This window comes from Aphelocoma coerulescens, chromosome 5, assembly GCF_041296385.1.
Source record: "Aphelocoma coerulescens isolate FSJ_1873_10779 chromosome 5, UR_Acoe_1.0, whole genome shotgun sequence".
NCBI classification, from domain to species: Eukaryota; Metazoa; Chordata; class Aves; order Passeriformes; family Corvidae; genus Aphelocoma; species Aphelocoma coerulescens.
Window position 1 is genome coordinate 53,270,227 of NC_091019.1, and position 17,525 is coordinate 53,287,751.

General features: G+C 41.9%; 1 protein-coding gene across 6 annotated transcripts in view; it reads right to left on the reverse strand.

The window, feature by feature from the left end:
• SYNE3 (spectrin repeat containing nuclear envelope family member 3) overlaps window positions 1-17,525 on the reverse strand; it is a 65,469-nt gene that overhangs the window by 24,009 nt on the left and 23,935 nt on the right. For all 6 annotated transcript variants that reach the window (XM_069018191.1, XM_069018189.1, XM_069018185.1 and 3 more), the window contains 13 exons: window positions 16,431-16,603; window positions 15,693-16,002; window positions 10,513-10,674; window positions 9,452-9,796; window positions 8,161-8,297; window positions 6,100-6,247; window positions 5,169-5,351; window positions 4,772-4,915; window positions 3,677-3,811; window positions 2,567-2,728; window positions 1,681-1,844; window positions 663-789; window positions 332-487 (listed from right to left, as the gene is read on the reverse strand). In XM_069018191.1, the coding sequence (XP_068874292.1) occupies window positions 332-487; window positions 663-789; window positions 1,681-1,844; window positions 2,567-2,728; window positions 3,677-3,811; window positions 4,772-4,915; window positions 5,169-5,351; window positions 6,100-6,247; window positions 8,161-8,297; window positions 9,452-9,796; window positions 10,513-10,674; window positions 15,693-16,002; window positions 16,431-16,603 (2,346 nt within the window). The remainder of the gene's footprint in view (window positions 1-331; window positions 488-662; window positions 790-1,680; window positions 1,845-2,566; window positions 2,729-3,676; window positions 3,812-4,771; window positions 4,916-5,168; window positions 5,352-6,099; window positions 6,248-8,160; window positions 8,298-9,451; window positions 9,797-10,512; window positions 10,675-15,692; window positions 16,003-16,430; window positions 16,604-17,525) is intronic.

Genomic DNA, 17,525 nt, shown 5'->3' on the forward strand with positions numbered 1-17,525 from the left:
ACACTGGAAATGTCCAGCCCAACAACTACATGCCAGGTGCTCCCTTCCCTTCTACCACTCTGGCTCTGGGCTTCTTAGTAGAAAGGATGAAATTTGTCCAAACTTCCTGAGCTTCAGCTACTCTAGAGTCTCCTAAAGCAGAGAGCATAGTGTTTGAATTTTTTGCCTGTTTGTTCTTTGGGGATTTTTTTTGTTCTTTTGGGGTGGTGGGATGTTGGTTAGTTGGTGGAGTGGGTTTGGGTTTTATTGTTCCTGTTTGGGTTTTTTTAACTCAGAAAGAATTTGCACTTATTGCAGTATTAGTATCTCCATTCACCCCCTGAAAACTAACCTCAAGTTTGCTCTGGTGTGCCTTAATTTCCTCTGTGGAAGATGGAGTCCCAGCAAGAACTTTGGTTAGTTTGGCATTTTCTCCTTGTAGCCATTCTTCAAAGTCATGTAGGAGCTTCAAGTGGCTGCTTGTACTTTGCCCTTCTCCCATCTTCTCCTGGGACAGAGGACAACAGGGACAAAAAAGCTCTTACTGTTATGTCAGATGTTTCCTCTGAAGGCCTGATTGCAAGATCTTAACCTCCAACTTTGTAACCTGCAGTATCAGATGAAGGCAATGAAATTGTTTTTGTGAAGCTGATATGAAGGCAGACACAGAGTTCCCATCTCACCTGCTTATGGTTGGGCTCTACATCAAAAAGGCGGAAAGCAGGTCTAGACATCCATCTGCTGTCCACAAATGCTCTTTTCTTCTTCTTATCAGCCACTGGTCTGTTTAACTGCCACTTTTTGAGGAGGCTTGAGAACACAAAACCAGAGACATCAGTGCAGCAGACATCCACATTTTGACTGGGTCTATGGGGGACAGTGCTGGGGAAACAGCACTATTGTTGTTGTTATTATTATATCATTATTATTACTACTAATAACACTATTACTATTAAAGTTATTCCCAACTGGAGTGTCTCAAAGCTGTACCAGGACTCTAGTTCTAACATTTCCAAGTGTTTTGTTTTCTTTTTTTTAGGGGAATGAAAATATTACCTTGGCAATATACCTTCCTTTCTGGTTCCAGGAGGCAGTACAATCAAGCCTTCCTTGATTTTGTAATTTAATTTTTGTGCCTATTCTGACACTATGTATGAATACAATCATATATGCAGCACATCATTAAATATTAATACAGACTGGCAAATGTGAGCAGCATTCGACACTACAGAGCAGAGGCAAAATAAATTAAGTCTTCATTCCCTAGCTAAAGAGAAGATTTTTAGCTCTGCTTATACTTTTGCAGGTTTTCAAAAGGCAGAAATCCCATTGCAGATATACCCTCCTTGGAGGCATCTCCAAGGAGAACAGGAAGGTGAGACAGAACAGCACAACTCACCCAGTCTATGCCAAATTTCTTCTGACTGGCATACAAGAGTGAGCTAGGTCATAAGACACTGCCTGCTCCAACATGAGGTAAAGAAGATTGACAGACATTGGTGCAGAGTCTTCAAAAGGTTTTCTTGAAAATAATGATTTTCAGTTTATAAACAATTAAATAAAATCCCACCTTGCTTCTAGCATTGTGGTATGGCTGTTCACTTTCACAACACAGAGCATAAAGCCTCAAGTGTGTCTGTTCTTATTGCAGTAAAAGAACCCCCTTGAAGGGACATGAGGAAGACCTACATGACCACTTACCCAGTTGCCATCTCTTTCAGTGATTTCCACGACTCCTTCAGCTGATCCAGCTCTGCCTGGACATGGGCAGTCTCTTCTGGAGAAGAATTCTCCATGACCAGCTGGCCATGAGCTTCCACAAGGTGCAGTTGGATCTCCTTATCTGGAAACTCAGCTAGCCATCTCTGAAATGCACAGCCCTTACAATTACTCCTAGGTATCCTGGGTAAAGCAGAGGCTATGTCAGACTGAAGGCCATGCTCAGTCCAGGACTATGCTGGTTCTGTTGGTGCTAGCTAGAACATACCTAGCGGGCAAAAAATATGCTGTGGATTCTTCCAAAGAGCCAACATAGGCCAAAGAGCTGATGGCAAAACTTAAAGGGTGCAAGCTGTTAATGCACCTCCTTCTGTAGCCTTCCCATGAAAGATTTTGGTCTCCCATAGGAAGGCAACAGCTGCCAGCTGAAGTAACATCCAGGGTGAATTTAGCATACAAGGTACTGCTACCCAGGGAAAAGCTGGCAGCTTTGGAACAGCTCAGTTCAACAGAGTGTAAGGCTAGCTAACATGGCAGGAATCTTCAATGTATTGATGAGTATGGACAGGCAAAGGCAGGTATTGTCCAGAGGGATCACCCCGACAGGAACAGACCACCTATCCCTGTATAACACTTTATCCATCTCAACACTTCTTAGTAATTTTTCACCATTCTTGTCTGTTACATGGCCCCACATCCCACAACAGAGGGCAAAGCAGCGAGGCAACAGCAACCAACAGTTATTGGAGGAGAAACACACCATCATTACCCTCCCAAATCAGGAAATTCTCCCTAGAAACCCCCACTCTTAAAGTCTGAATGCTGCAAAGTAAATAATTAACATCTTAGTTTAAGATGCTTTTCCCACCTCCAGGTCTTCTAGCCTGCCCTCAGTGTTCTGCTCTCCATCAGCATCCTGGTAGGAGTCAATCTTCTCCCTGGTTACTGAGATCCACTGCTGGAGGTCAGACAGTTTGTCGTTATATGCCCAATGCTTCTGAACGTGGTCTTCACTCTGCTGTATCATCATCTACAAATGATAAAAATATGTCAGCAACTAAAGACAGACAAAAAGCACTTTCTTTACTGGATCTAACACTATGATGGGCACAGAACCTCATGGGCAAAAAGGAAAAAAGCAGCTGTTCATGAGAGACAAAAAACCTATCCTTTTAGCATCAGTGGTGTGGAAAACACCTCCAAGCTTCTGCAGGCCTGTATTCAACCACACGGGGGGGTATTAAGAACTAGAACAGCTCCCTTCCTTAGCTGAAAGGGAATACACGTCTTGGGCTTTTGTACCCCAGTCAATATCAAATACATCTTATGGTCCCTGAATCAGAAAAGATTGTACAGACTTGTTTGGCAAAAGTCCAGTTCAGTGATAAATGGGATGACTGAGATTGAAACTAGAATTCCACAGTGCATGTTCAGGTAACACTAACATATGTAGTTTTATAGTGAACTGCATAACTAAAGTAACTTTATGAGCTCTTCTTCTGAGATTGCTTTGGAGGTCATTTTATAGGTATGTTTGCAAGCTACAAAATGCCTCAGGACAAAACAAGTATTTATGCAATTGCAGCACTTTTCTCTCATTAACTTGTAGGTCCCAAAGCCATGAAAACCCCAAACACTTTGGTACAAAATCCCTACCCAGTAATCTGTGAAGTGCAAGCACGACCATGATAATATGAGTTCTTTTGCTCAGAAATCTCAGGCCCACTCCAGAAATTGTTTATATAGACATAAAATCTGTGTGGATGGTATTCTATCCCCAAGGGAAATCACATCAGAGATAATCAGAGAATCCTGGAAGAGTTATCAAAGTCATAAGAATTCAGTGCCTTCTTCCCCTGAAATGAAAATATCTGTCACTCAAAGCATGTAATGTCATATGCCCAAAGATTTTTTTAAAATATTTTAAAATAGAGGCAACTGACAACTCCCCAGGCAACTAAAAGCTTCATTATGTTACCTCCAGTGATCTCTTCAGGGCCTGAGAGTCAGATGAAAGTTGGTTCATTTCATGCCTGTGTGTGGTATTTGACTGAACAAGCTTCTCTACCTCCTCCATGTGAATTGCAAGCTCTGCCAAGTCATCTTGGATCATCTGCAGATGAAAAGACAGATTCTGTATGGGTAGTGTGCTAGGTATGGCATGGATTTTCAGAAAACATACACCAAAGGTAGCTTCATTTGACAGTGTGAGGACAAAAAAATCCCAGCAACAATCACTGTCATTAAGAAAGTGAATTGTTTCTATGCCTAGGAGTAAATGTTTCTTAAAAAAATGGTTGGATTTACTTTACCTGCTACCAGGAGATAACAAAGAAGATAAGTTACCGAGAGGTGCCAAAGGAGCCATAGTATAACCAGCTAAATACTGCAAAGAACTGTGGTGAAAATATCCCTGTGGTCACCGATGATGAAGTGGCACAGTACAGCTGAACCATCATAGCTCACCGTGGCAGTCACATTCCCTCTCCCTTCTCCTCCTGCTCCTCTCTCCCCTCTCCCAGGTATGAAATCCCACTGCATGCCTTGAACAGGCTCTACTGCATGTTGGACTCTTTGCTGAACCAGTTCAAAACATTAACCAAAAAAATTATTATCTTTTTCTGTTAATTTTTTTCTTATCTTGGCCAGCTGAATCAGTCTGTGGAGTAAATCTAGCATGTGTCAAAGCTAAGTGACAAGGTAAAGAGCAGAAAGAGGAGGATACAAAAGGAAGAGGAACTCTGTTGGAGGCAGTTAGATTGGTTCAAGTTATTTGTGCTGTTTCACTCCCAGTGGGAAGTGTCAAGATACATTTTCTTTAGCAATTAAACTAGCCCAAGAAGGAGGTACCACCAAGAGCTTCCAGCTGCTTCTTCCTTGCCTCAAGCTCAGTTTGCCAGTGCTTCATCTGCATTGCTTTAATTTCATTCACTCATGCTATAAACTGGACCAAATGGAATTATCTAACACATAATTGAGGGGAAAGGTACTGAATTCCCAGTGCTAATAAAATATGAACAAACAGGATCACAGTTAGCTGAGGATAACAGGGCCAAACAATACTGTAATGTACCTGGAGTCTCTGGAGTTGTGTCTTTTTACCCAAGAGGTCAGGCCGTGGCTCCTTCTCTAGATCTAATTTGGCTTTGATGGCAGATAATTTCTTCTGCAATGGTGCAAAACCAGCATCAAAGTTCTTATGTTGCAATATCAAATTCTAGATGGAGAAATAAGAAAACAGGTCCAGCATTCCAGATATATCCCTTGGCATTATCTTTTGTCAATACCAACTTCATATTCAGAACAAACACTGAGCTACACTATGCAACAGACCACAAATTTATTTGAATGCATGATCAGCCTAGAGAAAGGGATTAGTACTGAATTTGTATATATAAAAACTGCCTTAGTAAAGACTTGATCTTTGTCTTTATCACAGGCAAAGTCAGTATATGGGTTTTGTAGCTCACCTGGAGTTTGCTCTTGCTTTGCAGCAGACTTTTGTGTAGGAGTTCTCTCTCCTTTGAAGCTTCAGCTGCTTCTTGAAGGAAAGACTCTGCTTTTTCCTCACCAAGGACATTGTTTAGCAAATCTTTCTTCAGCTGTAACATCATCAACATCTCTTTGAACTGGGAGCTTTCAGCTAGAGCAGCCTAAAGGAGGAAAGTTCTTCCAGTGAAATCATACCAAAGAAAATAATAATATAAACATATTATTCTCAAACAAATCACACAACCAAAGCAGTATGACAAATTCAGGTAAAAACAGCATGCTGGGCCAACAAGGGGTAACAGAAGGTACCTGGACAGTGCCCAGTTAAAGGAAAAATCTTCCTGATAATGTTAGAGGCACCAAGGCTGCATCCATTTTGTGAACAGAAATAGAGGTAAGCTGTACTATGGAAAGAGTTGTCTGTGCAGAGGAGAGGCCTAAACAACCAACAGAAAGGACAGCTTGAATGCTCATCCTGAGGATAAATTCCATCCCTGTTCACAGACACATTTATTCTGGAGATCACAGGGATGAACAAGTAACAAACACACTTTGCTGGGCACATGCATAAATCATGTATTTTAATCCCATGTCTACATCACTACAAAATTCTTTAACAGAGTCCACAGATTTCCCATCCAGGGAGATCTGGGTTAATGCTAAACAATATTATCATCACTGTTAAAGATATCTAACATTTTAATGCAGCCTACTCAGCTGACAACTCCAGTTAACCAAATGGGGGGCAGAAAGTAAGACAATGTGCTAAAGCTGGAGCTAAGTAAAGACCTCCATCCCTACTGTGGGTTTTCCTGCCACACTGGCAGGACCTTCCAGCTGCTGCTGCCTGGCAGCTGTCTGCACCCTTGGTCAAACCCACATTTCTGAAATTAGTAACAGCTTTGCTACCTCAATGTGAGCCAGTTCTGGCTCCGGAGTCTCCAGGAGCATCTGGACTGATGGCTTCCACTGTTCAAAACTTTGCAGGGGATTTTGGAAGATTCTCTTCAGTTGGGTTTCTGTATCAGTGCTCATTTTAGAAGTCTTGCCTCTCACACTGTAAGGATAAAGTGACAACCAAGAGAAGGATTATGAAGAAATCCAAGTCCAAACATTCTATTCTTCAAGGCACAAATTAACACAATACTCGGTGTAAACCATGTACAACACAAAAGCCTCAGTGTGTTTGCCTGTCTGAGCCTGGTGTTGCATACCATCAGCTGCTCTGTCAGTCAGAGACATCTGAAAAAACTTTATTTAGATGCTGTAGGACACATTTTTCTGTTGTATCAGGAACTACTTTGCTTTTCTAGTAGCCAGAAGTCTCCCTTTGTATACGATCCTTCTTGGCTGCTTAAATCACCAGTGTGATTTAACAAATCATATGATTGGAGCAGTCTCACTGACTGATGGGAAGAACAAGCCAAGAGTGTCTAGAATGTAACTGCAGTTGCCTGTAAAAAACAAGGTTTTGTTTCTTTAAAAAATTAGATTTAAAAGTCTTTGATAACCTTATGTTAGCACAAAAAGTGAAAAATACATTTTTATTTCAGATATAATTCTTTTAAATTTTGCAGAACCACTTGAATTTATATTAGTACATACAGGTGATTCTGATAAAAGCTTTCTATTTATGTATATGTATCCACATACATACACAGCTCTATTACTGGAAAAAAAAATTAAATCAGCAAACTTTCAATGAACATCCAGGCTTCTCTTAAAAAGGCTTATCCCAAACACAGCCGAGTGACAAGGCCCAGCAGTGACACACCCCATGCAGCTGCCTCCTGTTTTTCTCAGCTTGCCTGACCTTCCCAGTCTGCAGAATCCTGCCTGGTATGGCAAAATGCAGCCCAAACTTTATGCTCATAGGGGAACAGTATCTTGCAAACTCACAAGACAGGCAGGTGAGAAGAATGCCAATCAGGATCAAATACTTCCTTTCTACACAGAAACAACAATCTTACCTGTGTCACTGGGCCGTGACAGAGCTAAACAAAGGCAAGTTTGCAGAGGCCAAAAGCTCCGCAAATAGAAAGTTCTGACTTTACACGTCCTCTGCCATTTGCTCTGCTGCCCCTGCCAGGCTCAGTGTGAAGCTGCCAGACTTCCCAAAGCAGCTTTGGAGAGAAGCTGGCAAAGGAGCAGCTGCCATTTCCTACTCAGAGGCAAGTCCCCTGCTTTCTTTGCTCCTCTTTCAACATTGTTTACTTGCTAGTTTTTAAACTGAAATCCTTTCCCAAAATTACCTATAACCCTTCCAGCAGGACAGCATACTGAGCACACAGGGTAATAAGCTGGGATACAGGAAAAGAACTGACCTTCTTTTTTCCCTTAAAAAAATGATCCTTTCTTCTAGTTTGCAAAATTTGCTGCAGCTTCTTTACTTCCTGATTCCAGGCAGCCTGGAAACGGAAACACTGAAGTCTGGGGAGAGGCTAAACTTTCAGAGTTTCCAAACCAAGGCAAGTTGAAAACAGGAACATGCATAGAAGCTGCCAGGAGAAAGGGAATAAAGTCTGCCAAGTAATTGCTAAGGCTGGTGAGTCATTGCAACAAACTCAACAAGGGAGGGCCATAATTCTTCTGAACCGTTTACTACTACAGCTCCTGTCCTGATTTTCTAGTTGCTGGCATGAAAGGCAAGCAAAATACATAAATTATTATTATAAAATGCTAATAAGATCAAATTAGCTGCCAACAATCTAATTTTCTTCAAACCATACACAACATTAATGATGTAAGATCATTGCTTGAAAATGACCAGGAGCCTCCAGCTCCTAGCAAATGGCTAAAATTACAGCTTTACTGAAACATGGAAGCGGATGTAATTAGCAAAAGCTTTTTCTTCTACTCATCACTTACAACTGGATGGCATATCACTTTTTTCTTAGGCCCCTGACAATCCCTTCAGTGTCTGACAGAAGATTCCCCCCACCAGCCCACCACCATCAGACTTCCCAGTACCTTTGATACTGGTGTATTGCAGAGACAACACTCTCAGCGTGCGGCTGGACATCTTGGGAAAACCGTAGCAGTTCCTTAAGCTGGGCCTTCAGCCTCTCAATCTTTGACTCTTCTGCAGCCAGAGCTGCTTTGGTTGCCTTAATTATAGAAATAATGAACAGATCACACCTTATGTAGCGTCTGGCACACAAAATGAAGAAGTAAGGCTGTGTCTCAGGGTATGCACAAATCCCCTTTGGGATTTTTTTTTTGGCTTTTTTCTTGGTTATAAGGAATATGGTCTTTGCTAAGACAGAAAACATTCTCAGGAACAGTTTTGTTCCAGCAGGCTCTCTCTCCTCCCCTCACACTGCCCAGCCTCTGCATCTGATCTGCAGTGTTCACTGTTTGAACAGAGTGAATCACAAACAGGCAGAGTTTCAGTTCAGTGATTGCAGTATATAACATGAGCTGCACTTTTGGAGCAGTCTTAACGGCATCTGTTTGCATGAACAGATCTTTCTCAGAAACTCACATATAGAGAATGTTAATTCTAGGGTGACTCAGGGAAACAAAACCAACTAAAACCCATGCAAATGTAGCTGGATTGAACCAGTCTAAATTTTTTGGATCCTTTTTGCATATACTTCTCCCAGTTAGTCCTGCACAGTTCTAGACATACAAACAGCAACGAAAGGCATTTTGAGAACAGATAATAAATGTAAAACCAGCCCTCGAGAGGAAATGAGTAGCAAAGATTCTTATCTCCTTTATGTGTGATGAATTTTTTGCACTCATTTTTGCAGCAGATTGGATTGTTACAATCTTGGGACTTCTTAGTACTGATGATGTGTCCACTAGTAAAGGAAGAGAGGTACCTACCTTACAGAGATGAAGGATACAATATAGCAATGGTCTTACCAAATTCCTCAGAAATATGTGTACTTGTGTCTGTGTATGCACTTGTGTCTGTGTATTTATATGTACAGTGAGGCATTAATTTCCTGCTTCTTTTTAAGTGGAGCAAATTGTGTTGTTTGCTCTGTATTGTGCTCTTTTTGTATATGATCCCTTTGAACTCTAGACACAAACTCCAGCACATCCTCCAACCCTGCTCCTTCTGTGCAGTGTAAGATGGAGGTTGGGGCAGTTGATTCCATTGCTGGCAGTCACATTTTCCTCAGTCTGTTTCACACACACTCATACTCTTTCCTTATCATCTTTAACCAATGGGACAGGCATCTGTTGATGTGACTATGCATGTTCAGTCTATGGCTGCACTTGATCCTCCACACAAAGGGTAACAACTTACATTGCATTTTCTCCACAGAGTTACAAACTCATCTTCAGTCTTTTCCCCTTCCCCAGGATCCAGGTCATTTTCTAGTCTCTGTAGATCTTTCCTCAGCTTCTGGATGTCTGCTTCTAATTGTCTGGCTTGGGACTCATAGGCACTTTCAGACTGTTGGATCTTGAGCAATCTCTCCTCCTCCTCACTGCTCAGCAGTTTCAACTTCTCCAAGGATTTTCTTAGCTCTTCAAGCTCATCCTTCAATCTTGCAGCTCCAAGTGGAGAGGTATTCTGAATCACCTCTGCGCACTGATTTTCAAGGTGCTTCCATTTCTTTCCACCACTCCTAATGTCTTTGGAAATTTCCTACAAAAAGAAGTTAAATAAAGATTATCTGCAGGAATGGGAAGCTAGGGAAAAAGCTGAAAGCAGTAGGAAAAAAGACCACCTCTCCTGGTTGTATGTATTTTGGTTTTCACTTCTTATTTCAAAATATGTCTTTTTTCAAGTGACCAGAAGCCAGGGCTAGTCATTTGACTGCCTTCTGAGTAATATTAATTGCCATTGATTCTGAAAATACTGGTTTTCATTAATGCTAATCACCTGAGATCCCTGACAAAGAAAACAGAAGCTACAGGCACTAGATAATAGCTGGGATCTCAGAGATTTTAAGCTAAACAGTTAAAACAGTGGCACCAAAATAAAGGATATTGTTCTCAAAACTGGTATTTTCATCACCAGCTCTTAACTCTCAAAAACTGTGAATCTTCAGGGTCTATTTAGATCATGTTTACCAAATCTGATTTATTTAAACAAGATTCTCAAAGAATCACATAATCGTTGGAGATCAGGCTTTAAGAAAAACAAACCAGACCAGTTTGTGACTCATACTGGAAGAACCATACATACAAACAGTTTCAGGACTTCATACAGATCTTCTGCCCTAGCCCATGCTAAAATCACCATCTATTTTGTACATGTAATTCTTTTCTCAAGTACACCCTTGTATGGTTTGAGCAACGCATACAGGGATGAAAAATACACAGTCCTAACTCCTTGTTAGAGTAATATTGTTCAAGGACCTTCAGTGCCTTTAGCTTGTCCTCTGCTGAAGACTTGGTTGCTTCTCCAATGCAGCAGTTTAATCTCTCTGTGACACCATTCAGCCATGATTGAAACTGGTTGACATTAGCGCTGTACTGCTCATGTTCCTTGGTTATCGTTTCAAGCAGTTTCACTCTGTTCTGTAACAAGAGACATGAGAAGTGGTGAGGACTGTGCTTATCTGACTCTTTTTCCTTTATATTATAACCCAGAATTTATAAACAAGACTCCCTTTTCATGAGCCCCGATAACACTTGGCCTCCACAGGAATTCAAAGTTTACCTTGAGAAACAGAACACAAAAGTACACAAAGGCTTGTTCCTGTCTGGACTGTGCTGCAGGTTCTCAACGTCTAAGTCTCCAAGAACACAAACTGCAAGGCACTGTCAGGTGAATTTCTGACTTTCCAAACCTTCCTACTCTCTCATTAGGAAAAGAAAAGAGATGGAAGTTTGGTTCTGGTTTTCACTTTGAGAGACAAGCAGTTATGTTCCTCTTGTGGGTTAAAAATGAAGATGAGCACACCTTCCATATGTCTCAAAATGAAAATAATAGAGAATGCACTAGAGGCATGAAAATTGTTTTAAATTGTTCATTATTTAAACAGACTGCAAGGAAAATGACCATCACCTGCAATTGTGTAGTCCAGGCACTTCCGTACTTAGCAGATCACAAACTATTCTGTGGTGGTATCACAGACTCTGGAAACAAATTCAAGCCAATGGAAAGCAGACTTCATTTTCCAAGATACTGCCTGTACACCCTATAAGTAACAATCCCTGAATTTACAGGGGCCTGCACATCCTGAGTTGCTCCCTGCTGATCCAGTCTGGCAGTCCTCACAAGTCAAAGTCACATTTGCTCAGATTAGCCTTGTTTTGCCAGCCCAAGTTTAGGCCTGTTTGATTTTGACACAAATCACCCGCTCTGTTGTTTCACTAGTATAATATCCAACCTAAGTATTATTTTCTGGAAAACCAGACTGATTTTTTCTTGCCCTTCTCCAGCTGGCATGGAGAGCAGTTGAGGTACACCATGGTTACATTAGATAAAAAATAAATATTCCTTGTTCAATCCATGCAGTGCTTGCAGCACCCTTGAAAGCACCCCTTGCTCTCACAGACAATGGGCCAAGTTTCATTCTGTGTAACACAGGACACACCACTGGCTTCTGAGCAGCTGCCCTCCAGGGCGAGTAGAGTGACAGCTGCAATGGTGGGGTAGAGCTGAAAAGTCCTCTTTGCATTTCCCCTGTCTCTGTGAGGCTCTGGACAGGTCCCCATACCTGCCAACCTGGCTGAGGTGGCAGTGAGCCATGTCCATTCTGTCAGCCTGTTCTCCAGCCAGGCCAGCAGGAGGGTGGCATAAGCATCAGTCACCCCAGGATCTCCCGTGTGCTGGGGTGACATTCCCTCTGGGACTTTGCCCTTCACCTTTGGGACAGGTTATGCCCATGGTGCACTACAAAGCCACCATCCTGCAAGTGGCACACCACCAGTTCGTCTTCCTCACTGCCACTGCAGTCTCTGCTGACTTGTGCAATTCATGAGTGACTCCCCTAAAGTTAGTTAACTTGCTGTGGGACAAAAGAAGGACAGCTAAGGGACAATTGTTTCCCATGGAAGATGAAATGCTGCCCATATTAGAGCACAACCTTTAATAGCACCAGCCACATATGGCTTTGGATGAAACCAAAAGGTAGTATTATGACTGCCGACTTCTGTGGCCAAGATGCATCCAGCAGAACACTTCACTTGCTAAATCCCCGTGTGTCAATTCTCAAATCTGCAGAGGCTAAACAATTCATGCCTCGACCTCATGTCAGGGACCTGAAGAAGACAACCTTATAGCAGTGTAAAAGGACCACACCAAAGTGAGACAAGTCAGGCCAAACTTATTGACTCCACGGAATTAGATTAGTTTGTTTTACTGGCAGAAGCTCCAAAGGGCATAAATCAGAATAACAAAGCAGAGATGTTATTAAGCTCAAAAATCTTAGGCTGATATACAGGGGACTAAAAAGGAAATCAACAACCTACCCTTGGCCAAGGCTATTCAGCTAAAACAAATGAATCTGCAGTTTGGGTACACTGCTGGTCTGTGAGGTCAAGGGATAGATGCCATGGATCTGGACAGACTGTGCCAGTTGTCAGACAAAAGGCTTACAAAGAGCTGGCTGAGCCCTCTTCCCCCACAAGAGGTTAAGCAGGAAAACTGTTCAATGATGAAAAGTAAGGTATCACTTGCTCCTGCTAGGTTAGCTGCTTGGGGAGCAGGACAGCGTGAAACTCAACATCCACATTCACTGGAGGAGACTGAAGCAAGGACACGGCCCTGGAAAGAGTGAGAGCACTGGCAGGAAAAGAATGGGTTTGCCATGGGCTGCAGAGAAAGAGATGTGTCTGGGCAGAATATGCCCAGCCCTGGGTACTCAAGGAAGGTGGGCAGAGGCTTAGGAAGCCCTCTCCCCTAAGCTCCCTCCACAGTCAGTGAGGGCAAATGAGCCTCCTCTGGAAGGCAACCTAGAGCACGTAAAGGAAGTTCCTGCTTTAAATCCCTCTGTGGTGTCTCAAGGAGAGTACAGAAAGCTCCTGTAGGCCTTTCTGGTGTTTTTAGTCTTAGCCCTAGGGTAACTTAGCAAACTGTTGTAATTATCTAGGTTTCAGTTAACAGAGACAACGTGGACTGAAATCAATTTGATGTGCTCAGAAGTATTTAAAATATTTCCTAAATATCAGCATACTGTATATCATAACTTTTCTTACCATCTTCAATCATCATTTATGCTAAAAGACACAACCATCTACCTCTGCGTATTTTTAATTTCCTGGACAAGGAAAGTATGTAGGAAATGGCTGCCACATATAAAAATATTCCTGTTGATGTAATTAAAAAAAAGTATATGCTTTTAAAATTTGGGAATGTTAAAGACACATGTTAGCACTAAGAAAAAAAAAACCCTCCCACCATTTGCTCATACCAGAGAAGCAATATCACAGGCAAACCATTTAAGAAGCACTGTCCAAGAGCCTGCCTTCTGACAGAGCTGGACAACTGCACAGGATCTAAAAACGCTCTTCAAACACAAGTGTAATCTACAAACACCAGCGAGCCTCCTCTGCTCAGGCATTCAGCTGGCATCTGCAAGTCACATTTAGTCTGGCCTCTCATCATGTGAGGGGCCAGAGCAATCCCCTTACAACTCCTGTGTCTCCTTCATTCATTCCTCCTGCCCGATGGAAGAGGTGGCAGGGTTTCTCTAACTAGTGCTATACTTTCCAACACAATTCCCAAGGTGCCAGTAACCTTGGCACTAGATAATAAACTCCTCATTTACTTCAGTTGCAAAATCCAAGGCTTCCCAGCTCCCTTCTTTGTTCCATACCTCCAGAAAGAGGGATTTCTTAGCTGGATTCTCTCACTCAGTCCTTCTATTAAATGTGCTATTTATAACCAATGCCAAAGAAAAGCTTTCTCTAGTGTCTCAGTTGGCTGGAAACATAAAGACATATTTTGTCTAACTAGTATGAGCCACTTCCTGATCTCATTTACACCAGCACATATCCAAGTCAGTTAGAGAAATCACACTATGTAAAATCAGTCTCAGAGAGGTCACATTCTGGCTTTGAGTATTCAAATTACTTGTTTGAAAGAACAGCTTTATTAAAATAACTAATGACTGTCTCACTTCAAAACCAAATTTTGGTGAGGAGGGAGCAAATGATAATTTTAAATGCCAATCTAGATAAACCCATGAATTCCCAGGAACCTTCTTATTTGTATATCCAGATGCCTTGTAACCAAGATATCTACCTTTAAAAATAAATAATAAGTGTTGAGGCTCAAGTCTGCTGGTGGCTTCTCTGTGGCAGCTGCAGCTACGGAATTTCCAAATATACTCTAGATTTTGGAGAGACATTAGCAGTAGTTGTATATTTATGGCTAGGAAAGTATGTGAACTACATGCTCACAAAAGATGCCAGTTGAGGTTTTTTGTCATTTTTGGGGCTCAGGGTATTTTACTTCAAAAGAGAAAAGGTATCTATGGAGCAAGCAGGACAATGGCACAAGCATCCTAGTGCTGTAGTTCTTCCATTGTGATCTGAAGTTAGCTTTGTACAATGGCACCAGGGAGGGAAAGCATCCATCACTGTCAGGCTCCAGTTCTGGACTGGTGTGGGAATTAATAGAAGGCAGCATTGTAACAGAGGCAGACAGCAGAATCAAAGTAATGAAAATGATGTCTATTTGCACCACATAATTCCAGCCTATAAAATTCCTGGAGGTCACTATGAGCCAAAACTAGGTTTCAATTTCTATACATTTGGTATAGATGTGTCTATATATATATTTAAAATATCCCTTTGAGTATTTCTATTGATTTGGTCAGTAAGAAATTGAATTCTTCTGCCCACATGCAGATGGTCTGCCCCTCAGCCATACTGCATGGTCTAATCCTTTCTTTACATGAGTTTTAGAAGTGCAAAGTACAAGCATTTTCTGAAATCTTTACTCAGAAATAGGGTGAAAGGAAATCACTGGTACTGAAAGATGAAGCAGGATGCCTTACACCAGCCTACTCTAGCAACTGTTCAAGCTGGAAGATTAGTATTGGGCAAGAATTAGTATCTGTGTGCACGAAAATCTTTTAGGTAGTGGAACTGGTCACTGAGCAAAGTGTTGGGCCAGAGCTGACTCCCACCTCTGTGTTTCCCAGTTCTGCAGGCAGGCAGGGTAGCTCTGGATCTCAACTAATGCTACTTCCTCCAGCAAGGCTGTATTCACGTAATATTCCCTGGCTCCTGGAATGGGTACTCTGCATCTGGTTATACACGAACCGCTAATGTGCTGAAAGATGAGGAACAATTCAAACTTTATACAGAGATGACCTAAAGCAATATTCCTTAGGTCACAGCAAGCAGCCTGCAGTCACTTTACAACAACACACTATAAAGCACTGTGTAAGAGCATCCCAATTAACAGCTCATCTTGGGACTTGACAATTGTTTCAAACAGTCCAGTGACCGAAAGAACAGGTGTTCTCAGCTCTGTTTCCTTTTGCAGTTCTACCAGGTAAGCCCCATCACTCAAGGAGCAAGTAGCAAAGAATACCATAGATCAGAGGAATTTGGACATCTCCCGCTCTTTATGAGTGTACCTGAGCTTCTTGTCTGATTCCTTCATATTCCACACTCATTTTCTTCTGAGCATCCTCATCAACACTGGGGTCACCTATCCTGCTGAACAATGAAGCAGCTTCATCCAGCAGCCTTTCCAGCAGGACTGACTGATTTAGGACATCATTCTGCAAAACCTGAGCATGGCTCAGCTGCCACTGCTTCTCCTTTAAGCCAAGCTGCAACTCAATGTCAGGCTCCAAGGTCACTCTCATATTGTGAATCCATGTGTAAAACTCATCTTGGGCTTTCAGGTACTCACTCCAGTGCAACCAGACCCACTCAATGCGGCTGTTGGGGAGAGCAAGAGAGAAGAGTTAGATGAAATGATGATGGGAGCAGTGGAGACCAACAATCTCAAAAAGCCTTCAAAACAGTGCACAAGGTTCTCAGCAATTTTAAGCTGCTCTGACTTGACAGAGTCTGGATTCACTTCCCAAGTCCTCTCTGCTTTGGGGAGGAAATACTCTGTATAAGATCCCCGTGCCTGACCAAATTCATCATTCCAGACTATGAGGTGGGTGGGCCAGGCTGTGAAGGCAGAGCACTGAGGTCTCACTGATCCTCTCTCCCCACACAGTCCCCAAAACGCTCATGGGACTGGGATTAGCAGGGAATTGCTATCTACAATCCAGGCAGCAGAGAGAAGCAGGAAGCACTTTATGAAAGCACTGGAGGAAACAGCTGCCTCAACACAACCAAGAGTGTGTTTGTCTTACCTGTGACAATGAGTAATGTATATGGCTGTCTCTTCCCACAAGGCTTTAATGTCCTTTAGTTTAGAGAGCACCTCATGCTTCTTATCCTCACTGATGCTGCGAAGAGCAGCATCTGCCTTCACAAGAACCAACTCCATTTTCAAGCTGCCTTCTGGTTCCAGTGCACGTATTTTCTATCAGAAAAACAAATGGTACTGAAAGCATGGAAAGAAAACAAGCATAACTGACAAAATGTAAACTTTGTTTTTACTCAGAAATCATGAACTCAGAATCATTTAGGTTGGAAAAGACCCTCACGATCATCGAGTCCAGTCATTAACCTGACACTACCATGGGATGGAAATGTTTCTATACAACACAGACAATTAACCTTTCCCATCTAACTCCCTGCTGCAGAGTTTCCCCTGAAAGGAAAATATGATGGTTTTTTTCAGACATGTTTACTTTTAAACATCCTAAAGGACTGAATTTAATTGCAAGCCACACAGCAGCTGAAAAACATTAAAGTTAGCTACAAAAAACCAGACCATCCTCTATGAAATGCCTGTGGCTGTGTTTCCATTGCTGCTATAAGGTTACAGCACTGTATTGCCACAGGCCAGCTGTTCTCCCCCACCTGCCAAAGCACAAAGAGGCAATCTCCACAGGGTACACTGCAACCTCTCAATTTTAAGCTCTACTGTAAGAAATCATGAAGCATATTAAAAAGGCTTCCTAGTGCAAATAAAAGTTGGCTTAGAAAAGAAGCCAAGAGAAATTAACTAGTGGAATTTTCTGTCTGCTACCAAATTTTGCTTCAACCCTAAACTGCTAAGTTATGAATTGGTGAATATGTGTATCTTACACAAATAGGAATGCCAGGAACTGATAGTTGAGTCATCTAATTTTAAGTATCCAGTGGAAAAATCAGCAAAAGTTCTGTACAATATAACAGATTAATTATGTCCCAATTCAGATGTCAGCTTTCAACATTACTTTATCCAAACTTCTGATACTATAAAATTAGCTTTTCTTACTGCTCTTCCATAAACTCCTAGCAAACTGCAGGCTTTCAAGCTTAAGAAAAAGGCTTTTACAATGAAAACACCAAGATGT